This window comes from Prionailurus bengalensis, chromosome B1 (genome assembly GCF_016509475.1).
Source record: "Prionailurus bengalensis isolate Pbe53 chromosome B1, Fcat_Pben_1.1_paternal_pri, whole genome shotgun sequence".
NCBI classification, from domain to species: Eukaryota; Metazoa; Chordata; class Mammalia; order Carnivora; family Felidae; genus Prionailurus; species Prionailurus bengalensis.
The window spans coordinates 76,033,335-76,057,742 of NC_057344.1; the positions used below are offsets into that span (position 1 = coordinate 76,033,335).

Consider the following 24,408-nt stretch of genomic DNA (forward strand, 5'->3'; position numbering starts at 1 on the left):
TATGAAAGAAGTTGGAAAGTTTACCTGAACAATTCTGTTAAAGGAAAAGTCTTCTTCCCCGAGAGAAGCTTCTCACAAGTCAAAGCCCCCTGAACATTACAGACCTTAGAAAGCATCAATTATGGCTCATTTGACAACTGTATGTGGTGAGAACAAGTTCCCCTGGCACATACCTGGCATCCACAGCCAAGAAACAGTCTGAAGCCAGGACATAGCACAAGGTGTGAGTGATCCCCGCCACTCCCCACCCCACCACCCCTCACCTGGAGTGTGTGGGTCAAGGAAAGCCTAGGAAGCCAGTCAGTGTCTGTGCCCTGGGCTCCACACACTGGGCAAGACAGGCTCAGGCACCTGAGCCTCATGACCCTGGCGGACTACTCCAGGCACCTAATTTCGGCTGCCTTATACGAAAATGAAGCCAGTAGTATCCTTCTCGCCCACTGCACCGTGCTATCTGAAAACAAGATTGCCTCGGAAAGCACGTTACAAATTGAAAACTACAAATGAAGACCAAGCATGGAGTGTAATGTAAGAAGAGGCATGCCACCTTCCATCTACAGATTGTAAAAATGCCCACAATTCTTCTAGCCCTTGCCATGGAGAGGTGGAAGTTTGGCTCCATTCTTGAACCTGGGCCGGCCCCATGACTTGCGTTGCCCAACAGAATGTAGCAGAATTGACCTTGTTTGGGTCCCGAGACAGAGCCTCAAAAGATTTTGTACAATCCTGCTCTCGTTCTTGCAAACCTACAGCTGTGATGTTGACGAGCCGGGGTGAACCCTCTGGATGATGAGTAATACAGACCCCCACGATCCCCATCACCCCAGCCGGAAACCACCCATATGAGTGAGGCCATCCCAGACATCCAGCCACCCACTGACGGCCACACATAAGCAAGTCCAGCCAAAATCAGCCGAGGCTGGCCCAGATCAGAAAACCCGGCAACCACCCAGACTTGTGAGCACTCATAAATGACTTTCTCTTAAACCACTGAGTTGCTGCAGTGGTTTGTTACTGAACAAAAGCTAATGCTCACAGGGTGAGCTACAGAGGTGTGCTCCGGGTTCAGGAGGAACACGACTAACAGACCAGTAGTCCAGGAGCTAGGAGAGGCCACGCGGGCCCACAGCCCACCTTTCCACAGAGATGTGGGGGCTACTCCCCCTCCGTGAATGGCCCGGCCCAGCCTGGACTACTCTTCTCTAGGGCCAAAGCTTGGAGCCTGCCCCCTCATCTCCCAGTGGCACAGGCCCACCTGTCTTTCAAAGTCTGCCTTGCAGTGCCCTGAAGGCTCTTCACAGTCAGAGCTCTACAGCCAAAAGGACTTGAGATAGAAAACAAATTCTTCATTTAAAAGTCAAGGAACAGGAGGCTCAGTGAGGCCCAGTGACCAAGAGGAAATAGCTACACAGAGACAAGGTCAAGCCATCAGAGTTCTGGGATCTTTTCAGCTCCCTTCTCCCAGTCCAAATGAATAGTTTTTACCTTACAGAGCCCTAAAGCACATTTATTTGGGGCCTGAGAGTCTCTGAAAACATAATAAAGAGAACAGATGCCCTCCTCAGGGCAGGACTGGCCAAAAAATGGTTCAGGGTGTGCACATAATGCCTCTTTCTGGCCCACACACGCCAAGTTATTTATTTTAGCCAAGCAACAACACGCAGCACTCCTCCCTGACCACTGTCGGGGAGGCAAGCAAATGTCCTACTAAGCCCTCCCAGCCGGGAGCAGGCCAGATGCAAGCAGGGGAGACTTTTCTTTAGGTTTCAGAACGCGAAGAGGCGGCTCTCCCCTGTTGGGGAAAATGATGATGTATTTAGATGCTTTTAAGGCCCAGGAGCCAGCACAGCATCTGTGAGCCCAAGTCAGGAGGCTGGGGAAACGGAAGAACAGTTGGAGGAGAGACACAGAGGAGACACCTGACTTACCTTTGGTTAGTGACTCAGGGGTCATGTCAGACATGTCCACTCGGAAGAGCAGGTATTGCTGGGCTTGTATGAGGAGCCCCGGGAAGTCTCTCTCCACAGAAGCAAACTGCTCAATCTTGTTTTTCACAGACGCAAGGACCTGTCAAAAGCGACATTAATGATGTTAATGCTTCACAATGGAATCCCACCCTCAGTTATCGATACATCTTTCTGGTACAGCCCTCGCTGCCGGAACTTTTATGATATCAGGCATTTGCTTGTTTTTAACTGCCTGGGTGTTCTTGGTAGAGCGCCCTCGAAACATCAAGCTAAATGAAGCTTTGCAGTTTGTCTAGAATAATCCCCACAACTGGTGTCATAGGACAGGGAAGGAGAGCAAATGAATTAGAACCGAGGGATTTTAGAAAAACAACAAAATAACAGAGGAAAGGAGAGAAGCAGCCCTCTCCTTAGCACCCATAAAATCAACAGTATGGATATGGGCTCAGCTAACGTACCTGATAGAGGGAGCGGACACTTGGCTGGAAGACCATGTTGGTGTTGAGCAGAAAGGAGCGCAGGAGAGGCTGCGGGTAGCTGGCTAGCTGAGTAATGATCCCGATAAGCAGCAAATTAACATGTAGAGAGTTCTCCAGCATGTTCTCCAGCTTTGACAGGACCACGCTGATGAATGGGCCTGCAGGAAGAGCACAAGGCATCAGGGCTGGCTCGGCACAGATGACATCTTTCCTTGACAACTCAGGAGGCACTGGGGCCACCGCTCCCAAACCGCGGGTCCGCCAGGTGCAGATCAAATACAGAAACAGCAAATTGAGCCAGATCTTCTCCTGCCTCAAAGCAGAACATGAAGCAAACCACCACCACCGGGAGAAAGCAGGGATACGTGCATGGGAGCTGGTATTTTGACTCTATGAGCAGTTTTGATGCTTTGAAAATTATCATAGACCTTGAAAAAAGTCAGAGGAAGCATAATTTTAAAGATACACTTCGGGGCACTTGGGTCCAACTTCAGCTCAGGTCATGATCTCATGGTTCGTGAGTTTGAGCCCTGCGTCGGGCTCGCTGTCGGGCTCGCTGCGGTCAGTGCAGAGCCTGCTTCAGATCCTTTGTCCCCCCCTCCTCTCTCTGCCCCCTCCCCTGCTCAAGCTTTCTCTCTTTCAAAAATAAACAAACATTAAAAAAAATTAAAATACGGGCTCTGTGCTGACCGCTTAGAGCCTGGAGCCTGTTTCAGATTCTGTGTCTCCCTCTCTCTCTGACCCTCCCCCGTTCATGCTCTCTCTCTGTCTCAAAAATAAATAAACGTTAAAAAATTTTTTAAAAAATTAAAATATACTCCATAACGTTGCTGTATTCCCAGAACTGCCAGAGCTCAAAACCATGATATTCAATCACCTCATGAAGACGCATACTGTAGGGCTTCACACAAACATCAGAAACCAGCAAAAGTTTTAGTAACAAAAAAACCTTTGTGCTAGTAAAGAATAGCAAACACACAAACTATGTTTGCCAAGTAGCAACATGTGAACAGGGATTGTCTATCCACAAGAAGCACCCAGAGAAAGATCCCGTCTTGTGAAATATCACCATGTGGAAGAATCGGAAGAAGAGAAAAACCAGGGGTGAATGAGGCCTGGGTTGTAATTTTAATGGCATTGGGCAGCTGGGTAACAATACTTTAATCTTCAGGTGGAGCAGGCGAGGGAGGGAGAAGAGGGACTCAATTTGGGGAGGTATAGTTTGAGGTGTCATAGGTTCCTCAAGAAAGAAAATCTATACGACTGCAAAAGTAGTTCATAAATAATTAGGCAAAAGGAGGCTTTGACTAATTTGGATCGTGAGAAAATTAATGTGCTTTATGTGGGAATTCATTGAAGACAGGGAAAATCAAAAAAATTAATCTGGCATTAATAAAATTACTTGAAGACATTTTCCATTTTTACCATAAAAGCGGTCCATTAAGCAGAATGAATGAGAATTCTGCATTTCCCCCAGTGGAGCTATTGATGATGCCTCTAAACCACGGCATCTTTATAACAAAAGCACATCACCCTTGATGAATAAACCTGCCCTACGAAGATTTCACCAACATTAATACGAGTTTAACAAAAACATACTTTACCACAAGATGCTTTATTCAGAAGCCTTGGTGGTGTAAGACAGTAAAACCCTTTGCAAGAAAAGAGAAGCCATCTGTGAGAATTGGGAACACCAAACCTAAACCCTCTACCCCTGGATGATGGCAATATTCCTGTCGCTGGGGTTGCAGAGGATGTTTCTACGGGGGCCTCAAACAGAAAGGTACTACCCCCTCATGTATTTAGATGAGCCTCAACTTCCCCATCTCTGGGATGGACAGAGCTCCTCACTTTCCACAACACAGGCGTTCAATGAACTCTCTGAGTAGAGAGCCTTCGCAGAGGCCCGGCTCACAAAATACAACTGGGAGTGTGCCAAACACATTCAGAAACTGGATGAGAATCCCACTTTGAAAGCACCTTAAAGAGGCTTCATCAAAAACCCTGGAAACGTCACTAGTAACTCTTCTGAAGGCATCACAACCCAATTCAAGCTTTTCAGGTAGAGGTACAAGGTGAAGGCTGCTGCCCTCATCCTCCCCGACTCCCGGCCAGGTCTTCCCTTTCTTCCCCTCCCACCCCCTCCCCCGCTGCCCTGCAGTCCCTGGCTCAGCATCTATTTTCCTCCAGAGGAAGCCAAGACAGGTGAATTCAGTCCTTTGAGGTAGATAGAATCCCCTATAAACAAACACATGTCCTTAATGAGAGTCCAACCCTGCCCTCCCATGGCCCGAGACTGTACTTTGCCCGTGTAGCCATCCAATGCACATGAGATGTGCCGACCTTGCAGATGCCCAGGGCAGAGCAGGTACAGTCTACCGCTACTACAGGGGAGGGAAACAGACCAGCCCCCTGTGGAGAGCGAGTGGCATCACCATCTCTGTTCTGAATGATAGAACGTTAGGTCAAGACCAGCAACTGTCATAATCCACTAATGACATTAATTACAACTTCTTAGGCATGTGCAAAAAGAAACATCCATGAAACCCTTTCAAATTCCTCTTTTATTCTTAGTTGATTTCTAGCACTTAAAAAAAAACTGCTTGGCAACAAACAGTTGCTAGGGGAAACTCTTAAGCAGCTGAAAATCAGAAAAAACTCAGCTACAATTTAGAAAGCCACAGGTGTGTGTGCGAGGTGGGGTGGACAGTGTGTTTTTTTCTTCCTCTCTTCTTCTAGGAGGACAGGCAAACTCCCCACCCAGCAAATACTAATTTCTCAGAATAACAAGACAACGTGTCATTCACGTCTCTCCCCTCTCATGTGCCCTCTTCCCCTGCCCCCACCTACCCGCCCGCTCCTCCTCTTTTCTCTAACTCCAAGAATGGAGCGGCCATCAATTCCGTGCCTCGGCTCTGCTGGTCCCATGATGGAAATACCTCCTGAATGTGGGCCTTCACTGCCACCTCTCTGCCAGCTCTGCCTGAGGTCTGAGTCCCATGGTTGCTTGTCTTGACTCCAGCAATGGTCTTTCTATTTTAGTAGAGATTTAAATGATTTTTTTTTTTTTTTTAGTTTTCTTCAAACAGTACAGAACTATAAAATAAAGAATAGCCTTTGTCCCTGGAGGCAACCCCTGTTAACAGATTAGAGCGTGTTCTTCCAGAAATATATATATACATATATAATAGAATATATATATATTCTATATATATTCTATATATTATATATATAGAATAGATAGATATAGATATGTAGATATAGATATATAAATATATATATAGAGAGAATATATATATAGAATATATAAAATATATATCTATATTTATATATATATTCTATATATTATATATATAGAATAGATAGATATAGATATATAGATAGATATAGATATATAAATATATAGAGAGAATATATATATAGAATATATAGAATATATATATAGAATATATAGAATATATATAGATAATATATATATATAAATATATATATAGAGAGAGAATATATATAGAATATATATAGAATGTATATATTCTCTATATATTCTATATATTATATATAGAACATAATAATACATATATAATAGAATAATAACTGAATTATTATTTAAAACATTTACTAATCACTATGTGCCAGGCAGTGTTCTAAGTGTTCCACACTTTTCATGTATCAACTTACTTAAATATTCTACAGGAGCCTACGAAGTTGGTTATTTATCCCCATTGAACGATGAGGCAGAACACTAAGTGTACGTGGCCAATAAATGAAAAGTCACGACTGTAATCCAGCCCATCTGTTTCCAGTGCTGCTGCTTTTCACCAACACACTGCCTTGCCTCTGCCCACACACACGTGTGTGTGTGTGTGTGTGTGTGTGTGTGTGTGTATCCTGGTTTTTTTTTTTTTTTTTTTTTGATCAAATGATGACATCTTCCACACCCTGTCCTGCACCTTGCTTTTCCATTGAACACTCTACCCTAGAGACTGTCCCATAGCAGCACATACAGAGCAGTCGCATTCAGCACAAGGCTGCAAGCTAGTCAGGCACCATGGGTACTACATTCGTAAAACAGTCTCCTACTAGTGGACATTTGGGTTGTTTCCAGTCTTTTTCTATTATAAACAACACCTCAACAGACATCCTTGTAAATACATCTTGGCACATACGTGTGAATACAGACTGTGAGACGTTCCCAGGAACAGAACTCAGAGCACGAGTGCATTCTGAATTCTGCCACAATGACAGCAGGCTCCCACCTGCTCTCTCTCTCCCTATTACTCTAGGCTGGCCTTTCAAACACAGACCCAGTCACATCACTTGCCAACTCAAACGCTTCCAGGGTTTCTTCAGTGCCAGCAGCGCAAGGTCCCTGTTCCTCAGCTTGGCCCAAAGACCCCCTCCCCATAAGGTGGCACCAACCAAGCTTTCTGGCTTCCGCTCTCAGACACTTCACTGTCTCACAGGATCCACGCTCTGTCACACCTGTGCCTGCGCTGTCAGGCTCCTTTGTCTTCTGCCTGTTGTTTCCTCTTCCCCAGACGATCATTCTGAGCCACTTTTACCTGAGAGCTTCTATCCGCTGTTTGTACCCCTCTTCTGTGAAGTCTTTCCCACTCCCCCCGCCACTGGGCTCCCCTAAGACGTGTGACACACAATCACTAATAATGCATTTCTTTGGAGCGCCTGGGTGACTCAGTCGGTTAAGTGTCTGAGTCTTAATTTTGGCTCAAGTCATGATCCCAGGGTCGTGGGATCAAGCCCCACATCGGGCCCTACTCTGACAGCATGGAGCCTGCTTGGGATTCTCTCTCCCTCTCTCTCTACCCCTCCCCCCCCAACTCTGTGAGTCTCTCTCTCAAAATAAACAAACTTGAGAAAATAATGCTTTTCTCACTGAGTACAATTCTTTCTTGATCTTTCCTCTGCAAGTCTGTGAATCCCTTCAGTTTTCTGTCCTAGTATCTGGCACAGAACCTGCCAAATATTAGGAGATCAATACAAGACTGCTGAATGCACAGAGTTAATTAGATAAATGAAATGGAATGCTTTGATCGTCCTGAGAAGCAAATTCATTTCGGTGGAAATCAGGATTCCACGGAGAGACAGAAGTTACGCTTACTGCTACACAACACACTCAGGAGTTTGGAAACTACAAAGTTTATATACGTGGAAAGAGAAAAGATGTTTCCTGAAGCTGTGTACAAATTTCAAAGGAGGAAAAAAGCAAAGTTTTGGTTAAAATTACCTATATGTATCAAAAAAACTCACAACATTTTGTTGGTTCTCAGGTGTATCCTATGCAAAACACTGATGTTATTTGATAAAGTGTTGTATTCTCTTTTTCTTCTTGCCCTAAGCTATACTTTGTTTCCGCAATTTACATATTTCCCAGGGACGAAGCTCTTTCACAAGAAAGCCAGCGTTCTGTTCTAAAGAGCAACCCTCATTAGCCCTGGGTGGCTCTCACACCCCCAAGAGCTCTGCAAAGTGGGGATTTCCAGCTGGGCCAGAGTAAATGCGGCAGGCCCCAGACAAAATTCGGGTTTGTGGTAGGTTACTTCTGCCCCCCTTCACGCAGCCAGGGCCCTCCTGCTCCCCACCCCATCCCCAGCCCCCTCCCCTTATCACCTGGGCAAACTGAGATTATCTAATCCTTCTTACTTCTGATGGACTGACTGATTGAATTTTAATTAAAACCCATTCACACTGAAATGTTATCTCCACTAGAACCTCAAGCCTTTTAATTGTGGAATTAAAAGCTCTCTCCCTCTTTAAATAAATCTTCAGGCCTCAGTAAATAGATGAATAAATACAGGAGGAGGCTGGAAGAGCCACTTGAAATCACAGGAAGCCTACCAGACTGGGCCGGAAGATAATGTGATCTCATCTATTTGGGGTGATCCAAGGAGGTGGAGCACGGCCGGCCGGTCCCACCAAGCTGCTCCCGCCAGGCCAGGCGGAGAAAGGCAAGCCTCAGCCAAGGCTGCCGGTAAAAGTAATAACAACACACACGCCCCGCCCCGGGGTTCCCATTCAGTCCTCACAGGAGAAAGGGGAGGGTTTAGGATCTCAGAGCTGGAAGTGCTACAGCCAGGAATCCCCCACAGGCCTGACTCCAACGTCGCTGTGGGTCCCTCTGCGGTGTCAGCCCCTAAAGGGGGGGATCTCTCCTGGTTACCTAGACACTGCTCAGGGGTCCCACACCAGCCTTCCCTGAGTTTGATGAGCCCCCTGGGCCAGTTCCCCCCGCACCCCAATTTGCAGATTCAGATATTACTGGCTAATATTTAATGATGTTTTCTATCATAACTCCTCACCCCAATCCACACGTCTGATATCCTAACCTATCCCTTGGGCTCTTACTCGGTTCCTACCTGTTGTTAGGGGTATATGCTAGAACACACCCATTCGTTGGCAGAGTTACAGGTTTATGGGGGTCCACTCTACTTATTTTGGGGTAAAGATTTTGCAATTACCTGAAATGAGCTCCGGGGCAAAGGCATACCTAGCTCCAATGGCCTCTGACGTGTGTATACAGCTGTCTTTATTCAGCAGCTATTCTGAGCACCTGCCCTGTGCTCTGTTCTCTGTTCAGGTGCTGGGAAAGACCAGAGAAAATCCAACACCTGTGCCTTCGCGGAGCCTATGATTCTAGTGGGGGAAACCGTACCTTTTTTCTATATAAAAACACATGCCATGGAGAAAAATTAGTAGACTAAGGGAAATGAGGCTATCAAATACTGAGACTGGATTTTTTGTGTGGTTTCATCAGTCCTAGTATTTTATCACACACATATCAAGGGAAGCAGTTACCCAGCTGTGAAATGCATCCTCTGATTGGCTGGGGTCCAAAAAAGACCGCTAGAATGACAAGGTAACATGAAACCACCTCTCTGTCCTCTTCACAAATCCACTTTCCCCCCTCTGTTAGGTAAAGTGGCAATGCTCCTTGCCTCCACCTACCGTACTTCCTCGTTACAATACGTCCAAGTATTTACAAAAGCAGAAATCACAAAGCGAGCCAAGATCATCACCTGTGAACGGGGTGCTCTGAGTCCTCACGGGAGGCTGACTGGCAAAGGCAGTCTCATCTCTCACCCCAAACGGGGACGGCGCGGCGTCGATGGTGGGAGCGTCTGCTATAAAAGAATCAAAGTCGTCCTCCTCTTCCAGGGCCTTCTCCCCGGCCTCCTCCTCTTCGTCCTCCTTTTCTCCTTTGCTCTCTTCTTCCTTCCCCTCTTGCTCTCCCTTGAGATTCAAGACAGCAGGCGAGGGGAAATTCTCTTCTGTCAAGCCCTCGGGGCCCGAATCCAGTTCTTTAATGATTTGGTCATACTGGGCGATGAAATCTTCACCCCCTGGGTTAATGACCATCGGCTTTGAATTGTGTTCGGCCTCGGAGATGGGAGACGCTAACTCCGGGCTCGGTTGCCGGGCTATTTCCGGCTCCTCTTCTTGTTTCGGTCCCTTGGACGCATTTGGAAACAGGTCTGAATTGTCCCTACCTTGTTCCTCCTCTGAATCCGTGCCTGACGGAGGGCTGGGCAGGGGGCCGTTGTTCAGGGCGGGACCCTGAACCTCAGTCTGGGCTTGGCTTGCGGGCCTGGCGGTTTCCGCCTGTACCTTCCTAGTGTCCTCAGAGTCCTTCTCGGCACACAGCCGGTACACCATCACATCATCCTGGAAGTCGGACTCTTCGATGTAGGACCCTTTGAAGAGCAGGATGGCGTTCTTCTTCATCTCCTGGATGTGTCTGGGGGGGTCGACTGGTGCCGGCAGGCCCGAATTCTCCAGATCATCATAAGGCCCGGGGGAGCCCACGTCCGCCCCTGAGGAGATGCCGGTGTCATAGCTGTCATCCCACTCCAGCTCCGTGTGGCTCTTCTCCTTTCCTGGAGGCAGCGGAGAGCCCGTCTTCCTGGGGAGTTGCGGCGGTAGCCTGAACACAGGATAGGGGGAACCGATGGCGCTGTCCTCCGTCAGACTCTGGACAAACGTCTCCGGGTCAGGAGAGTCTCCGTCGTACAGGGCGGACCAGACTCGGCAGTCCCTCATGCAGCGGAGGATGTTGGTGTGGGCCTCCCACAGGTACTGCAGGTAGCTGATGTCCAGGGCTTTGCCGTACTCCACGATGCAGGCCGACGGAGACGACACCTGGGGCACTGGCTGCTCCACGGCCCCTGCCACGGGAGGCAGAAACGAGTCAGAACGAGCCCCCTGCTTACACATACAACAGGTGGGGAGACAAAGGTAGTGGACACAGATGTGACTCATTTGGCTGCTAAGATTTTGTCCCGCCAGCTACTTTAGTTCTACTAACTTCTGAGTAAAAAAAATGGTTAGATTTTAAGAAGAACAGAATGTCTGTCTTCATTGAAGTTATAGAATCATAGAGGAGACCTAGAACTCCACCATTTTTTTTTTAAGTTTATTTTATTTATTTTGAGAGAGAGAGAGCAGAGGAGGGGTAGAGAGAGGGAGAGAGAGAGAATCCCAAGCAGGCTCCACACTGTCAGTGCAGAGCCTGATGCGGGGCTCAGTCCCACAAACCATGAGATCATGACCTGAGCCAAAATCAAGAATCTGACGCTTAACCGACTGAGCCACCCAGGTGCCCCAGAACTCTACAATTTATTTTCTTCTTCTTCTTTTTTTTTTTTTAATGTTTATTTATTTTTGAGAGACAGAGAGAGCATGAGCGGAGGAGGGGCAGAGAGACAGGGAGACGCAGAATCTGAAGCAGGCTCCAGGCTCCAAGGTGTCAGCACACAGCCCGATGAACTCTACCATTTCTTAAATGGAGAACTTACATGGCAGGTGCTTTTTCAACACTACTGCTCCCAACAGCCCTATATGGCAGATATCATTTTCTCCATTTACAGGCAAAGAAACTGAGGCTCAGAGACAAAAGATCACCCAACTAGTCAGGGGCAGAGCACAACTCAAGCACAGGCTGTCTCACGTCAACCCCCGTTCATACTTGGTTCGATGCCACAGCTTTGCAAGCTTCCTGTCTCTTCATTATCTAAATCTCTACCAGGCCAGACCAGAATTATGAATTGCATTACCTGTCTACCCACCCACCTACGCCACTGTTCATCCATTAGGGCACTCCACTGTAAGGCGATCCCAGAGTGGGAGAGTGGAAATAATGTGGAATTTGGAATCAGAGGACCCATCAGCTGTGTAGCCTTGAACAAGTCAACTCCTCTGAGTATGTTTCTTCCTGTGTAAAATGGAAATACTACTCTCTTCAAAGGATTAAATGTGAATACAGGGAAAGAATGTGGCAAGTTGTAGGCATTCGACAATCGCTTGTTTAATTTAAATTTTGAATTATGCAGCAAGGTCAGCCCCAGAATCATTCTTGAAACAACTTTCTTGGTAAATAAAAAAAGACATCAGTTGTCAAATATGTTCTAAAAAATGACTATTGGTAGGAAAATAGAAGATATCTTGAATAGTTTACCTAATAGGAAAATACATTTAAAATAACTTGTACTGCCAAGTAAATTATTAATTTCCATGATCACTGTATATTTATTTAAAGACCAAGAATACAACCACCTTAATTTGTAACAATTACATCTACACCAAACACCCTGATATTTTCCTGGTCAAGTAGCCCAGCTCTGAGAGAAAATATACTTTATCTAACAGGATGGTGCCTGGATAGACAGGATGATATTGTTTGGGGGGATATCAGAATACACACTGGAAATACCGGGGTCAGTACCAGGGTTGGACTCTTTCCTAGCGGTCACAGGAAAGGCAGAACGTTCCTGAACTGAAATAGCCTTCTGGCCACCGAAGATGAACAAATGCCCCCTTGTTTCAGCTGCCTGCCAGAGGGCCAAGGTTGATATAGGTGACCATTTAAATTTTACCTGTGCAGGGCCTGGGTGACTCACAGTCAACTGAGCATTGACTCTTGATTTCAGCTCAGGTCATGATCCCAGGGTCCTGGGATGGAGCCCCACGTGGGGTTTTACGCTGAGGGTGGAGCCTGCTTCCGAGTCTCTCTCCCTCTGCCCCTCCCTGCTGCTTGCACACTCCGTGTCTCTCAATAAATAAATAAATTTTACTTGTACAAGATCAACTGTAACTGGCAAATAGCACGAGTATTATAACTCCTATTAAAACCAACAACAACAACAACAAAACAAAACCAGAGTATTTATTTAAAAACAAATAAAACCCTCGGAGTTACCTGGGTGGCTCAGTCAGTGAAGCATCTGACTCTGCAACTCTTGATTTTGGCTGAGGTGATGATCTCATGATTCCTGGGATCAAGCTTTTCCCCGCACTCCTCAGCTCCCACCCCGTGCTGTCAGCATGGACCCTGCTTGGAATTGATTTTCTCTCTCTCTCTCTCTCTCTCTCTCTCTCTCTCTGCCCCTCCCCCACCTGAGTGAATACTCTCTTCTCTATCAAAATAAATAAATAAACTAAAAAAAAAAACAAAAAAAACTAAGTAGGTCAACAAAATGAATCAGATATTGTTGCCACATCACAAATTTCAAGCTTTATGATGATATATTATTGGCAGGCAAGCACGCACAAAGGGTCATCTTAGAAATTAGAATAAGGACTAATTCTATCTTAGCTGCAACCATCTCCACATCTCTACCCCCATTTTGTTTAAAAAGACATGGTGGCACATATTTTCATATATGTACTCTGAGGATGCCACTAAAACCTGGTCAAAATAAAGGTCTGGTGGGTGGTGCCTGGGTGGCTCAGTCGGTTAAGCATCCAACTTCGGCTCAGGTCATGACCTCGTGGTTCGTGAGTTCGAGCCCCACATCGGGCTCTGTGCTGACAGCTCGGAGCATGGAGCCTGCTTCGGATTCTGTGTGTCTCTCTCTCTGCCCCTCCCCAGCTCTGTCTGTCTCTCTCTCTAAAATAAATAAACATTTAAAAAAATTTTATAAGACGAAGCAGAAAAGACCCTCCCCGAGTCATTCATAAATGAAATGGGGCTCACTGCATTATTCCCTGTCTACCCAAAGAGACACATATCCAGAGGAGGAATGGCATCTGGCATCCTTTTTGTTTAAGGATTATTCACTAGGCGAGTTCCTTTTACCTGAACTATCATGCGTACACTTTGACCAGAGAATATAGTCCCTCTCCTGGTTCCCAAGAGTCAGGGTGATCCCACTGGAGCAGCAGACGGGGGTCAGGGCGAGCAGCTTGGCCGCAGAAACAGAGTAACAGTCTCTCTCCTTCACGGCCCACCTCTGACTCAGCATCATGTGGTTGCAAGGGATCAGATACCTGTAACGACAACACGGCTGCATTCAGTGTCTGCCACATCCACTCCCATCGGGACTCGTCATGGCCCAAGGTGGACGCATGATGCATCCTCTCCCCACTCTCGAGCCAGCCATCCTACCAGCCCCGGGGCTCACTCGCTTGCCTAAAACCTGCAGAGGGCTTCCTTCTTCAGGCAGAACCACCCCCTTGCAGAGGGCCCTCACGCTGCAACCTTCACGAACTGCCTCCTCTCTCACCGGGTCTGCTATCGCTCTGCCTCCATGTCTGCACCCACGGTAACCCTCACTAGGAATGTGCTCCCCGTTCCCTGCCTCACCGATGTCTTGTCATCCTGCAAGGTCCAGCTTCAGTGTCACCCTCTCTGGGAAGGCTTCCGGGGCTTCCTGCTCCAAGACAGAGCTACTCCCGCCCTCCACTACACTCACCGCCCTCTCCTAAAGCACGGGTACCTAGACTCACAATTATTTCAGCGTCTCAGAACACTCGGACACTCAGTACAACGTGCTACCAGAGCAGGGGACTTCTTTAACAGTGTGGTTTCATAGTCCCAGAAACTCTGGCTCGTAGTGGATGCCGAATGACCACAGCCGCACGAAAAGGCAAAGACCCACTCCACAGTGCAAACCCCCTCTCGTACTCTCGTGGTTGACCCTGAGAAAATATGGCGGCGAGAGGTATTCTGGTCACCAGTTCCAACATGGGAGCTGGGGACAGGGTGAAGGGGTGTCCCAACACCAACAAGCCAGCAAAGCTCTAGGCACCAGCAGGGTGTCCTTCAATTCAACTCAATTCTGACCGTATCTACCTGGAGATAGCATCTACAGGTGAAGGGTTCGGTCCTACATGACTGTTGCCCACGTACACACACTTCAGATGACCATTGCAGGCCAAGGTTATCACCTGTGCTTCTGACCAACCTGCTATAAATGGGAGGTTCCAACAACCTCCTTGGATATCAAATAATACGCTGCAGTGGCTCACCGAACTCAGAACAACATTTTACTTCCTGGATCACCAGTTTATTACAAAGGGATATAACTGGGGAACAGTCAGATGGTGGAGATGCATAGGGCAGGGTGTGGGGGAAGGGCGCAGACCTTCCATGCTCTCTCCGAGGGTATTGTTCTCCCCACATCTCTGCGTGTTCAACAACCTGGAAGGTTTCTGAACCCGGTCCTTTTGGATTTTTATGGAGGCTCTATTACAGAGACACGGTTGATTAAGTCACTGGCTGTTGGTGACTGATTTAACCCGGGAGGTCAGGGGAGTAGGACCAAGAGTTGTAAGTAAGTTGTAAGTAACCGTCTAATCACATGGTTGGGTCTCCTGGCAACCAGCCTCCATCCCCAGGTTTGGGTCTTGGAGTGGCCTTATCAACATAACAAACACATCTTTGTTCTTCTCAGCATGTAGGAAATTCCAAGGGTTTTAGGAGGTCTGTGCCAGACACAGGACAGGACAGGGACCAAATATGTATTTCTTTTATAAATCACAACTTCACAGTGGCCAAGGCCTCACCAAGGAACACTAGGCCCCACTGCACACAAAATGCTTTCCGTGGGTGATCAAAAATACCGGAGTATCACTATGAACCTAGAGATAAGAAAATCTGGGCAATCAGTTCTGACACTCTGGGAGCACATCCACGGGCTTCACAGGTGGAATAAAGTTTGTTTAAATGGTTGACACTCTTAACGGGGTGGGGGGGGCGGGGCAATAATACTGTTCCTTTAAACAAAGACGGAAAAAAACGGGACGGAGGCAGCATTCCAGAGCCAGAGCCAAGTGTCACTCGTACACAGGGGCCAATTCCCGAAGACCTGAGCCATGATCGTCAATAAACCAGAATGTTTTTGTTTCTGTTTTTTGCTTTTGAGAAAGAGGCAGTACAGAAGAAAACAAGCTATGATGAAGGATTCGGTGAAAAAGATAGAAGTACAACTTTCAGGGTGTGTCTGGAGGCCTGAGAACAACTAAGCTGTGTCTCCCACTTCCTGTTGATCCAAATGAGGAAGGTATGTTTACATTAATGACTGACCAACGGCAAGAGCCTGAGTCGAGGAGGAAAAAAGACTGAATTCTTTTCATGGTGCTTTACATGAACGATCTTAATAACTTTCACAGTGTGAAACAAGTTTGCCACTTAGCCCTCCCATTCCCCAAAGAACCACCACACCATTCTTCAAGTACTCTGCCAGAGGCTCCTAGTCTCTTCTCCCCCACACCCACGGGCATATAATCCACACACTCCTGAAGCCTAAACTTGGAATCACCGAGATCCAGACATTCCCCGCAGGTCTGATGTGGTGGCATCGACTTTCATAAATTCAAGTGTATGAATATCAAAGGTCATAAAAACAAAAAGGAAAGAGAGGAGGACAATATGGGCAAGGTGACAGGTCTGTTCTAATTCTTGGCCCAGCTCTGGGGTCTTGATCCGAGCACTAGCGGAGAAGAAACAGAAGTTGTAGGTTGAGGCACCAGGGTGGCTCAGTCAGTTAAGCTTCTGACTTCGGCTCAGGTCATCATCTCACAGTTTGTGAGTTCAAGCCCTGCGTCAGGCTCTGTGCTGACAGCTCAGAGCCTGGAGCCTGCTTCGTATTTCCTCTGTCTCTCTCTCTCTCTCTCTCTCTCTCTCTCTCTCTCTGTGTCTCTGTGTCTCTCTCAAAAATAAACAAACATTTTAAAAAAGAAGCTGTAGGTAGCAAAATGAAGGAGGTTTTTTCACAAGGATCTCTGTGAGCAGAGATGCTTTGGTGACAGACAATGATGCAGAGGAGAGAGGCTTTCTCCCACTTGTCTACACAGGGCACAGCTCTGGCCCTGAGGGCACAAGGGAAGGCAGTGCTGGGCCAGCACCTCTGCGCTCTCAGGTGGGGACCAGGCAGGGGCAGAGGGAGACAGCACCAACCAAAGGGGCCTCACCAGGCACTGCTGTGGCAACTGTGGTGGTGGACACACTTGCTTGTGACCATGGGTTAAGACCCCTCCCTAAGGCCAAGTTCTTAGTTGACAGGTGAAGGCCAGAAGACCCAGTAAAACATCGTGTGGTTGTTGAGATGGACTGTTCTCATCTCACTGGCTGGTGAGGCCTAGGGAAACTCATATCACATAGGATTTATTATCTCCTTATTTTGATCATTAATTATTTAAGAAAGAAACTGCTTCAATGCTTTGATACACTGCAGGAACTTGATGACTGCTTACAGCTCCAACCAAGCATATTTCATGATTTAAGTTGATATACATAGATTTCTGCTCTTTGTTTGAAGCATTTTTTAGAAACGGAACAGTGGATCAAACCTAATAAAGCTATTTATCAAATATCACCAGTGGGTAGCTGGAAATTATATTAGAATAAAGAGTAATTGGGAATTTGCAACTTTGCAAACACATATTTTCAGCAGAAACTAAGAATTTTCTTCTGAGTAAATCAAATAAACAGATTCCCTATAGGCTGAAGCAGAGGTTTTATCAAATCAAAAAGAGGCGGGGGGGTGGGGGGGAGGCCTGGGTGGCTCAGTCAGTGAAGTGTCTGACTCCCGATTTCAGCTCAGGTCATGATCTCGCAGGACATGAGTCTGAGCTCTGCTTTGGGCTCTGTGCTGACAGCCCAGAGCCTGCTTGGGATTCTCTCTCTCTCTCTCTCTCTCCCTCTCTCTCTGCCCCTCCCCCCTGTGCGTTCTCAAAATAAAGAAAGTTAAAAAAAAATTGGAAATGGGGAGTGAGTTCACATAAATAACCCCTCCCTCGTATTCACAGTGCTTCCACAGCACCTCTGAAATGAAGGATCATCCCAGAGGGAAGAGTGGGAAAACCATGCATTGACCCTCTGTCTTCCCATCCCTTACAGGGAAAGATTAGGAACAGAATGAATGTCAGAAGCTGCCCTAATGTCAAATATCAAAATGAAGTGGCTGTCGATAAGAGAAAAATCACTCCAGAATTTGTCCTCAAACCATCTTTTCATTTATACTACACATACTTTGTCTGGAGGCTTTTATTTAAATTCAAAAGCAGTAAAAATAACCAGAAACTAAGAAATTTCTGATTTTAGAGATCCAGATTACTCAAAGCCGTCCTACGACACAGCAGGGGGAAAAAATGATATCGTCCATATTGTCCTCTCTTTTTTTCATTATTTCCCCAACACTTCGCACCCCTTGGCCCACTGTCCCTCTCCCTGGCTCTCACTCATTGAAGTGAAGCATCCTTGCGTCTGAAACAGTTCAGTGACAGCCAATCAATAACAAAGCACACACATTGCCTACTGCTACACTGACAACACGAGCGAAACAAAGCAGTACAATGAAGTAGGTAAGGTGTTTCTATGAGATGACAAGAACCTCAATAACGCACCGAGAGGCAAAAATCTACAAAGCAACATCAGTAAATTTCAAAAAGATTGTTTTCCAAAGACATTCTGACTGTACTTTTCCTAGCCATCTTCCCCTAGGCTGGCTTGCCTTTTTTTTCCCCCTGCTCTCCTCCAGACACCTAGCTCCCATGCAGGATGGAAATGTTTCTCAAGTGGACACACAGCAACGCACTTTGCTCTCCAAGAAAAACATCCTCTAACTGAACACAACAGGCAACGCAATTCAAGAACCTGACGACGGACCAGCACTTCCGGAAAAAATGCCCCAACCAGAATATTCAGAAACGGCATTCAGGGTAGTAAGCAATTAAATTTTGCCTAAACTGGCAAGTGCCAGGAATATGGGGGTGATCTGTCACCTCACTGCTTATCAGCATTTCCTGCCTGCCTCTGGCCTATTCTATGTCACATCCATGCAGGCGGACAGTTTCTCCTTGGTTTTCTGCTCACTAAAATAGCCTCTCTTTTGGGGGTACCTTATTTCAAGTTACGGCTCCTGATTATTACGCTAACCGTAAGAAATATATCACTTACGAATGGATTATCACTTTGCAATATCAGTATTTAGTAGTATTTGGATTGCAACAAAAATGGACATATAGTTATTATTTATCACATAACAAATAAGTTCAATTCGGTGGACTCACATAATCTCGACTGCTCTACTGCCTCTCAGCCCCACACGTTTATCATGTGCGTTCGAACCACTATAGTGGCAATAACAAAAAGGACAGATTATAAATCTGTGTTTTATGTCCCTGAAGATAAAGTTTAAATGACTAGAAGAATAAGGATTTTGCGTTGTCTTTGCTTTTGTACAGATTCTAAATCAGAAAAGACAACGTTTTCATTAGTTTAGGATGTATTTTCCAGGAAATTCTCCTCCCTTCGATTTGTGTAGTATGTTACAGCGTTTCAAAAACACTTTTCAGATAGCCCCACACTTGACTCTCCCAAACAACTTAGTATGAGCTAGAAATTCCAAAAATAGAATAGGTCAAGTCAGCAGTTCACTCTCCTTCTAATGGGATCTGTTACACTTTATCAATTTAACCACCATCATTCACAGCCTTGTTTTCATAATTTTAATCTCTTTACCTCTTTCTGCTGCGAATGTAGTAACTTCTTCCATTCTATCTCCTAGTTCACTAATTCTCTCTTTCTCTCTTAATCTGTGTCCCACATGCTATTTACCCAAACCCCTGATTTTTCATTGTAATAATTACAGCTTTTACTTCTAAGAGTTCTGATTGGTTCTTGAAATCTGTCTCTCATTTTTGCATGATCACAGAAACACCATTTCTTTAACAGAAAATAACAAGTGTTGGCAAGGATGTGGAGACACTGGAGCCCTCGTGCACTGTTGGTGGGCATGTAAAAGGGTGCAGCTATTATGCAAAACAGTAAAAAACTTAACATAGAGTTACCATGTGATCCAGCCATCCCACTTCTGGGTAGATCGCCCACAAGAATTGAAAGCAGGGTGTGGAAGAGAGGTATCTGTACTCCTATGCTCCTAGAAGCATTATTCACAACAGCCAAAGAGCGGAAGCAACCCAAAACGTCCATCACCAGACATATGGAGAAACACAATGTGGTATATATAAACAGTGGGATGTTATTCAGTCCTAAAAAGGAAGGAAATCCTGACACATGCAACAACATGAAGACAAAATGAAAAGTGATAAAGTTCAGGCGCCAAAAAAAGGGTATGATTCCACCTAAGGGAGGTATCTAGAGAGTAGTCAAATTCAGAGAGACAGAAAGTAGGAGAGTAGCTTCCTGAGGCCGGAGGAGGGAGACATGGTGAATTAGTGTTTAGTGGGACACAGTGTTCCTGTTGCAAGGTGGAAACATTTCTGGAGATGGATGGCAGCAACGGCTGCACCACAATGTGAATGTATTTAATACCATTCATTGAACTGTATGGTTGCGATGGCAAATTTTATGTTCTGTGTATGTTATGACAATTAAATATAATTTAAAATGGGGGGGGGGACCTGGCAGTTCAGAGGGCAGAGACCAGGAAGCTGAGGGTTCCCGCGAGTCTGCTGCGTACCTGACTTCCGTGTATATTCTCCATTCGCTCATGGATTCCCCCAGGCAATGAGGTAGAATTCGAAATAAATTGGGGCGCCTGGGTGGCTCAGTCCACTGAGCGTCTGACTCTTGATTTTCACTCAGGTCATGGTCCCAGGGTCATAGGATCAAGCCCCACGTCCAAGCTCCACACTGAGCATGAAGCCCACTTGGGGGCTTCCCTCTCTCCTTCTCTCCCTCTCTCTCCCTCTCCCTCCCCCATCCCCCGCTGCCCCTCTCACACTCTCTCTCTCTTAAAAAAAAAAGAAAAAGAAAGTATTACATAAAGGGCAACTATCATTGTATTATCGCCATCATCCTCATTAAAGAAACAAGGAAAATGCTTGGGCTTAGAGAGCCTAAGACCAGGTAGTTATGTGGGATTTGGCTTCCATCACCCTATTCAGAATCTTCGACGTGTGCCCTTCAGGCACTTTGCTGGGAAACGATTAGCCCTGACTTGGATATGGAAATATCTCAACCATGAACCAATTTCTCCCCCTTCACGTGGCACATGACTGGGTCTCAAAAGCAGCTAACACGATCTCTGAGGGCGGTGTTTAGCACAACGAGCACAGCACCGCACCGCATCCCGCGTAGACCAAAGGTGATGGAGGAGTTGTCCCCAGCTGGGCCACACGGGATGAGGTGGCTGGGAGGGGAAAGGCTCTGCACATCCCCAGCAGGGCCAGGCTTCCAGGGAGGCTGAAAAAGACAGCTGCATTTCATGCCCCCAGCGAAGCAGCCTTTAGGAATTTGACACTTAAATATAATCAGGTTTTACCGTGGTGGGAAGCAAAGTGTGGTTTGGGGCAGTAAGAAAGGCTTTAACAAGTTGCTCTGAGGGATTCCGTTCAGGCCTTGCTAATGCATCTGTCACGTCAGCAGACACCTAACGGGAGGCTGAAGCAATCCTTTTAGGATGGGATGTTCTACTCAAAATATTCTAGCCAGACTACCCAGGCTTTCCCTTCGTGATCAGATTTGTTCTTTGCCAGTGCCTTAAGATTAGTGACTGATGACCTAATCTAAACCTCTAGAAAGTCCAAAAACTCTTTTTAAAGTAAGAAAATTAATAAGTGATCTACTTCCCCACGAAATGATAACTCTGTGAGGCGTCCACCATGATGCCACCATCCACCTCTTCCAGCCTGGTTTTGGTTTTTTTATCGCTCCCATTTGCAGATAAACCAGTGACCACTGGTTCTCAAAATCAGCCATGCATCAGAATCCCCTGGAGAGTTAGTTAGAACACAGCTTGCCAGGCCCCACCCACCCCCTGAGTCAGCACATCTGGGAAAAGACCAAGAATCTGCATTTCTAACCCGTTCCTGGGTGAAGCCTCTCCTCTTGTTCCCCGACCACTTCGCCACCCCCTTACTTGTCCACAGCTACCACGCTGGAAATGCTAACGCAGCCACTTGGAATGTCCTCTTCTCGTAATTCTACTCACGTGGTATCAAAACCCCACTGGTGACCAGAGGTGGTCCAAGTCTCCTCCTCTTCCCCTGTCCTAGGCTTCTTCTCCCGCTATTCCCAAGGAGGAGGTCACACAAAGGGTCAGAACGTCCTCAAAGGAATCAAAGGAAGGAGGAGGCAGGAAGGCGTGCCAGACGACCCTGGCTGACTTGTTCCTTTTTGTTTCCATACCCCGAGAGGGGAGTGTGGGAGCACAAAGCCTAGCCACCTCCCCCTCTCTCCCTTCACAAAGCAGATGCTTCCCTTGGGGACCCCCACAGGAGAGGCAGAGTTGGGCCAAGGTGGGATTAGGTGTTCCTGAGCCCCCTGCCAAATGACCACATTAACAGCATCCTAACAGCAGTTCGCTTTGACTCCTGACACCTGCCTTCAAATACTAGCCAATTCCCCAAACCTTTCTCACCTGTCCCTCCGAACGTCCTACCTGCTCCACCTTGTTTAGAAGTCCTTTTCAATCCCTCTACCCCATGCCCTACTCTCTTCTGAACTGTACACGCAAAGTACTCATTAAATATTTACTGAATTGAATTGAAACATACTTATGGGTCAGAGAGAGCAGGCTGTAGGTGTAACATTAGGAAAGCAAGAGTCATAAAAATTATATATCAATAGCATTTCATATTTGGAAAAGTTGTTTCCAGTAACACAGGCCTCTAAAAGTGTACTTCAGGAGAAAGACATTCAGCCGCAGAACAGGAAAGCCTTCATAGTCTGAAAATTTCCAAACATCCTATCTGTTATTTCCAGGAACATATTTATAATACAACGTATTTAGCCCCGTAAATACTCTTAATAGGAAAACTAAAATTAACCTTGGGAAATGATACAGAAATTAGATTGATATTCCTGATCATTTTTTCCCTTAGAAGCATGGCTCCTACATGGCTTATATGACCCAAAGAAAAATATAATAGCAATAGTACATATTGAGCTTTTCTTTAAAGAGAACAAAAGAGGGCAACTCACCTTAGAACTAGCTGTAACATCACATCTTCACAATGTAAACCGATGAGAGTTCTAAACAATGCCAGGGACACCACACAGAGCTGGGAAGCAAAAAACACACATTCTATTTCAGATATTGGAAGGATAGCTCTACTCCCCACAGATGGAAAATAAATCAGAATTACAAAATAAAATGGCCTCTTTTTTTAGCAGCTTTGATAAAAACATGCTGCTTCCCGAGAGAATGTGTGTTAAGGCCTTTAGTTCTCCTACAGGATTTGATTAGAAAGCCTATGTCTAGGGGCGCCTGGGTGGCTTAGTCAGTTAAGCGTCCGACTTCGGCTCAGGTCATGATCTCACAGTTCGTGAGTTCGAGCCCCGTGTCGGGCTCTGTGCTGACAGCTCAGAGCCTGGAGCCTGCTTCACATTCTGTGTCTCCCTCTCTCTCTGCCCCTTCCCTGCTCATGCTCTGTCTCTCTCTGTCTCAAAAATAAATAAACATTTAAGAAAGCCTATGTCTAGAATGATGCCATAATGCAGAATGACCCTCCTACAAAATGCCTGTGCTCTTATTTCCAACTTTTAAAGATCCACATAAACGTGCTCCTACAACTCCCCAACACACATACACACACACACGAGCGCGCACGCGTGCGCGCACACACGCGCTCTCCTGCTTGGCATTTATTTTCCCAAGTTATTTTCAAATATGACATTGGTTATTTACAAGACAGGGCTAACAGAAAATTGCAGGTACCCTGGCCAGCTCCCCAACTAGAGTGTTTAGCCCCATGCCTCAGCTCCTTTGGGCTTGTCTCTTGGCTTTGGGGCAAACATTCTCCTTGGTTCCATTTTCAGTAGTGCTGAGAGTATGATAATACAGTTTTCTAAGAAGTTCATTCAAAACCAAGAATTCCTTTGATCTCTAATTTCCAAAAAGGAAAGGTAAACAGCTAAATAGGGAAGATACCTACAGGTGAATTATAAAATCATTGTACCCTTTCGAGAGTAAGCTTCCATCATTTCATCAGAGCACTTAAGGAATTTTTTGCACCAGGGAGTAATTCCTAGTCTGTGTTCTAGACAGGACGGACCTAAAACCTGGTCAATGAAATCCATAATGGTCTCATAAAAATAATAGCTACAAGAAAAAGCAGGGGAGGGGGGATTAGAGAAAAAATATTCATCATTAATCCCCAAAACAAACTCTCCTGAAATTTGTTCTGAGTTATAAAGTCCCTTCCTCTGGGGTTCACCTTACCCGAAATGGGGTGTTGATTCGGCTTGTGAGAGTATCTAGGATGTGGACATTCTCGTGCTGGTGCAACAGGATAAAACGGAGGAAGATCTCGAGTAATGCTGGCTCGGAGATACTACGCAGGAAAAGGTCCAGATATGCAGTTGTGGTCATGACCTCCTCCACAGTCACCTGGGACCAACGACAGAGTGAGCATAGGCGAGCATCCTCTCGATGCTGTGATACATGCTTCCCCAAAGGCCCCTGGCCTCACCGTAGTGACCCCATCAAGGCAAGGACATGCCAACCACGAGAACACGCTTCAGAGCTTCATCTGAAGCCTATAACCTATTCACATCCCACAATACCACATGCTGCTTCCGCCCTTTAATTCAGTAACGGAAAAGCAAGGACATAAAAAAGCAATTCAAGTGTTCTGACAACTCTAATCATCAAATGCAGTTCAAATACCATAAAGATTTTAGTGTGTAACCACAAAGGGGGGGGGGGGAAGATAATGTAAAGTATCTACATGGTCAATAAAGGATTAATTAGAAAGCTCAA

The 24,408-nt window shown here is 46.1% G+C and overlaps 1 protein-coding gene across 1 annotated transcript in view; it reads right to left on the reverse strand.

Moving 5' to 3' along the window:
- The window catches only part of FHIP1A (FHF complex subunit HOOK interacting protein 1A), a 243,846-nt gene that overhangs the window by 4,963 nt on the left and 214,475 nt on the right, over positions 1-24,408 (reverse strand). Inside the window, exons 7-12 of the mRNA XM_043567500.1 lie at positions 23,869-24,036; positions 22,629-22,708; positions 13,536-13,726; positions 9,481-10,626; positions 2,426-2,604; positions 1,929-2,067 (exon numbers count right to left, since the gene is read on the reverse strand). Coding sequence (XP_043423435.1) covers positions 1,929-2,067; positions 2,426-2,604; positions 9,481-10,626; positions 13,536-13,726; positions 22,629-22,708; positions 23,869-24,036 — 1,903 coding nt within the window. The remainder of the gene's footprint in view (positions 1-1,928; positions 2,068-2,425; positions 2,605-9,480; positions 10,627-13,535; positions 13,727-22,628; positions 22,709-23,868; positions 24,037-24,408) is intronic.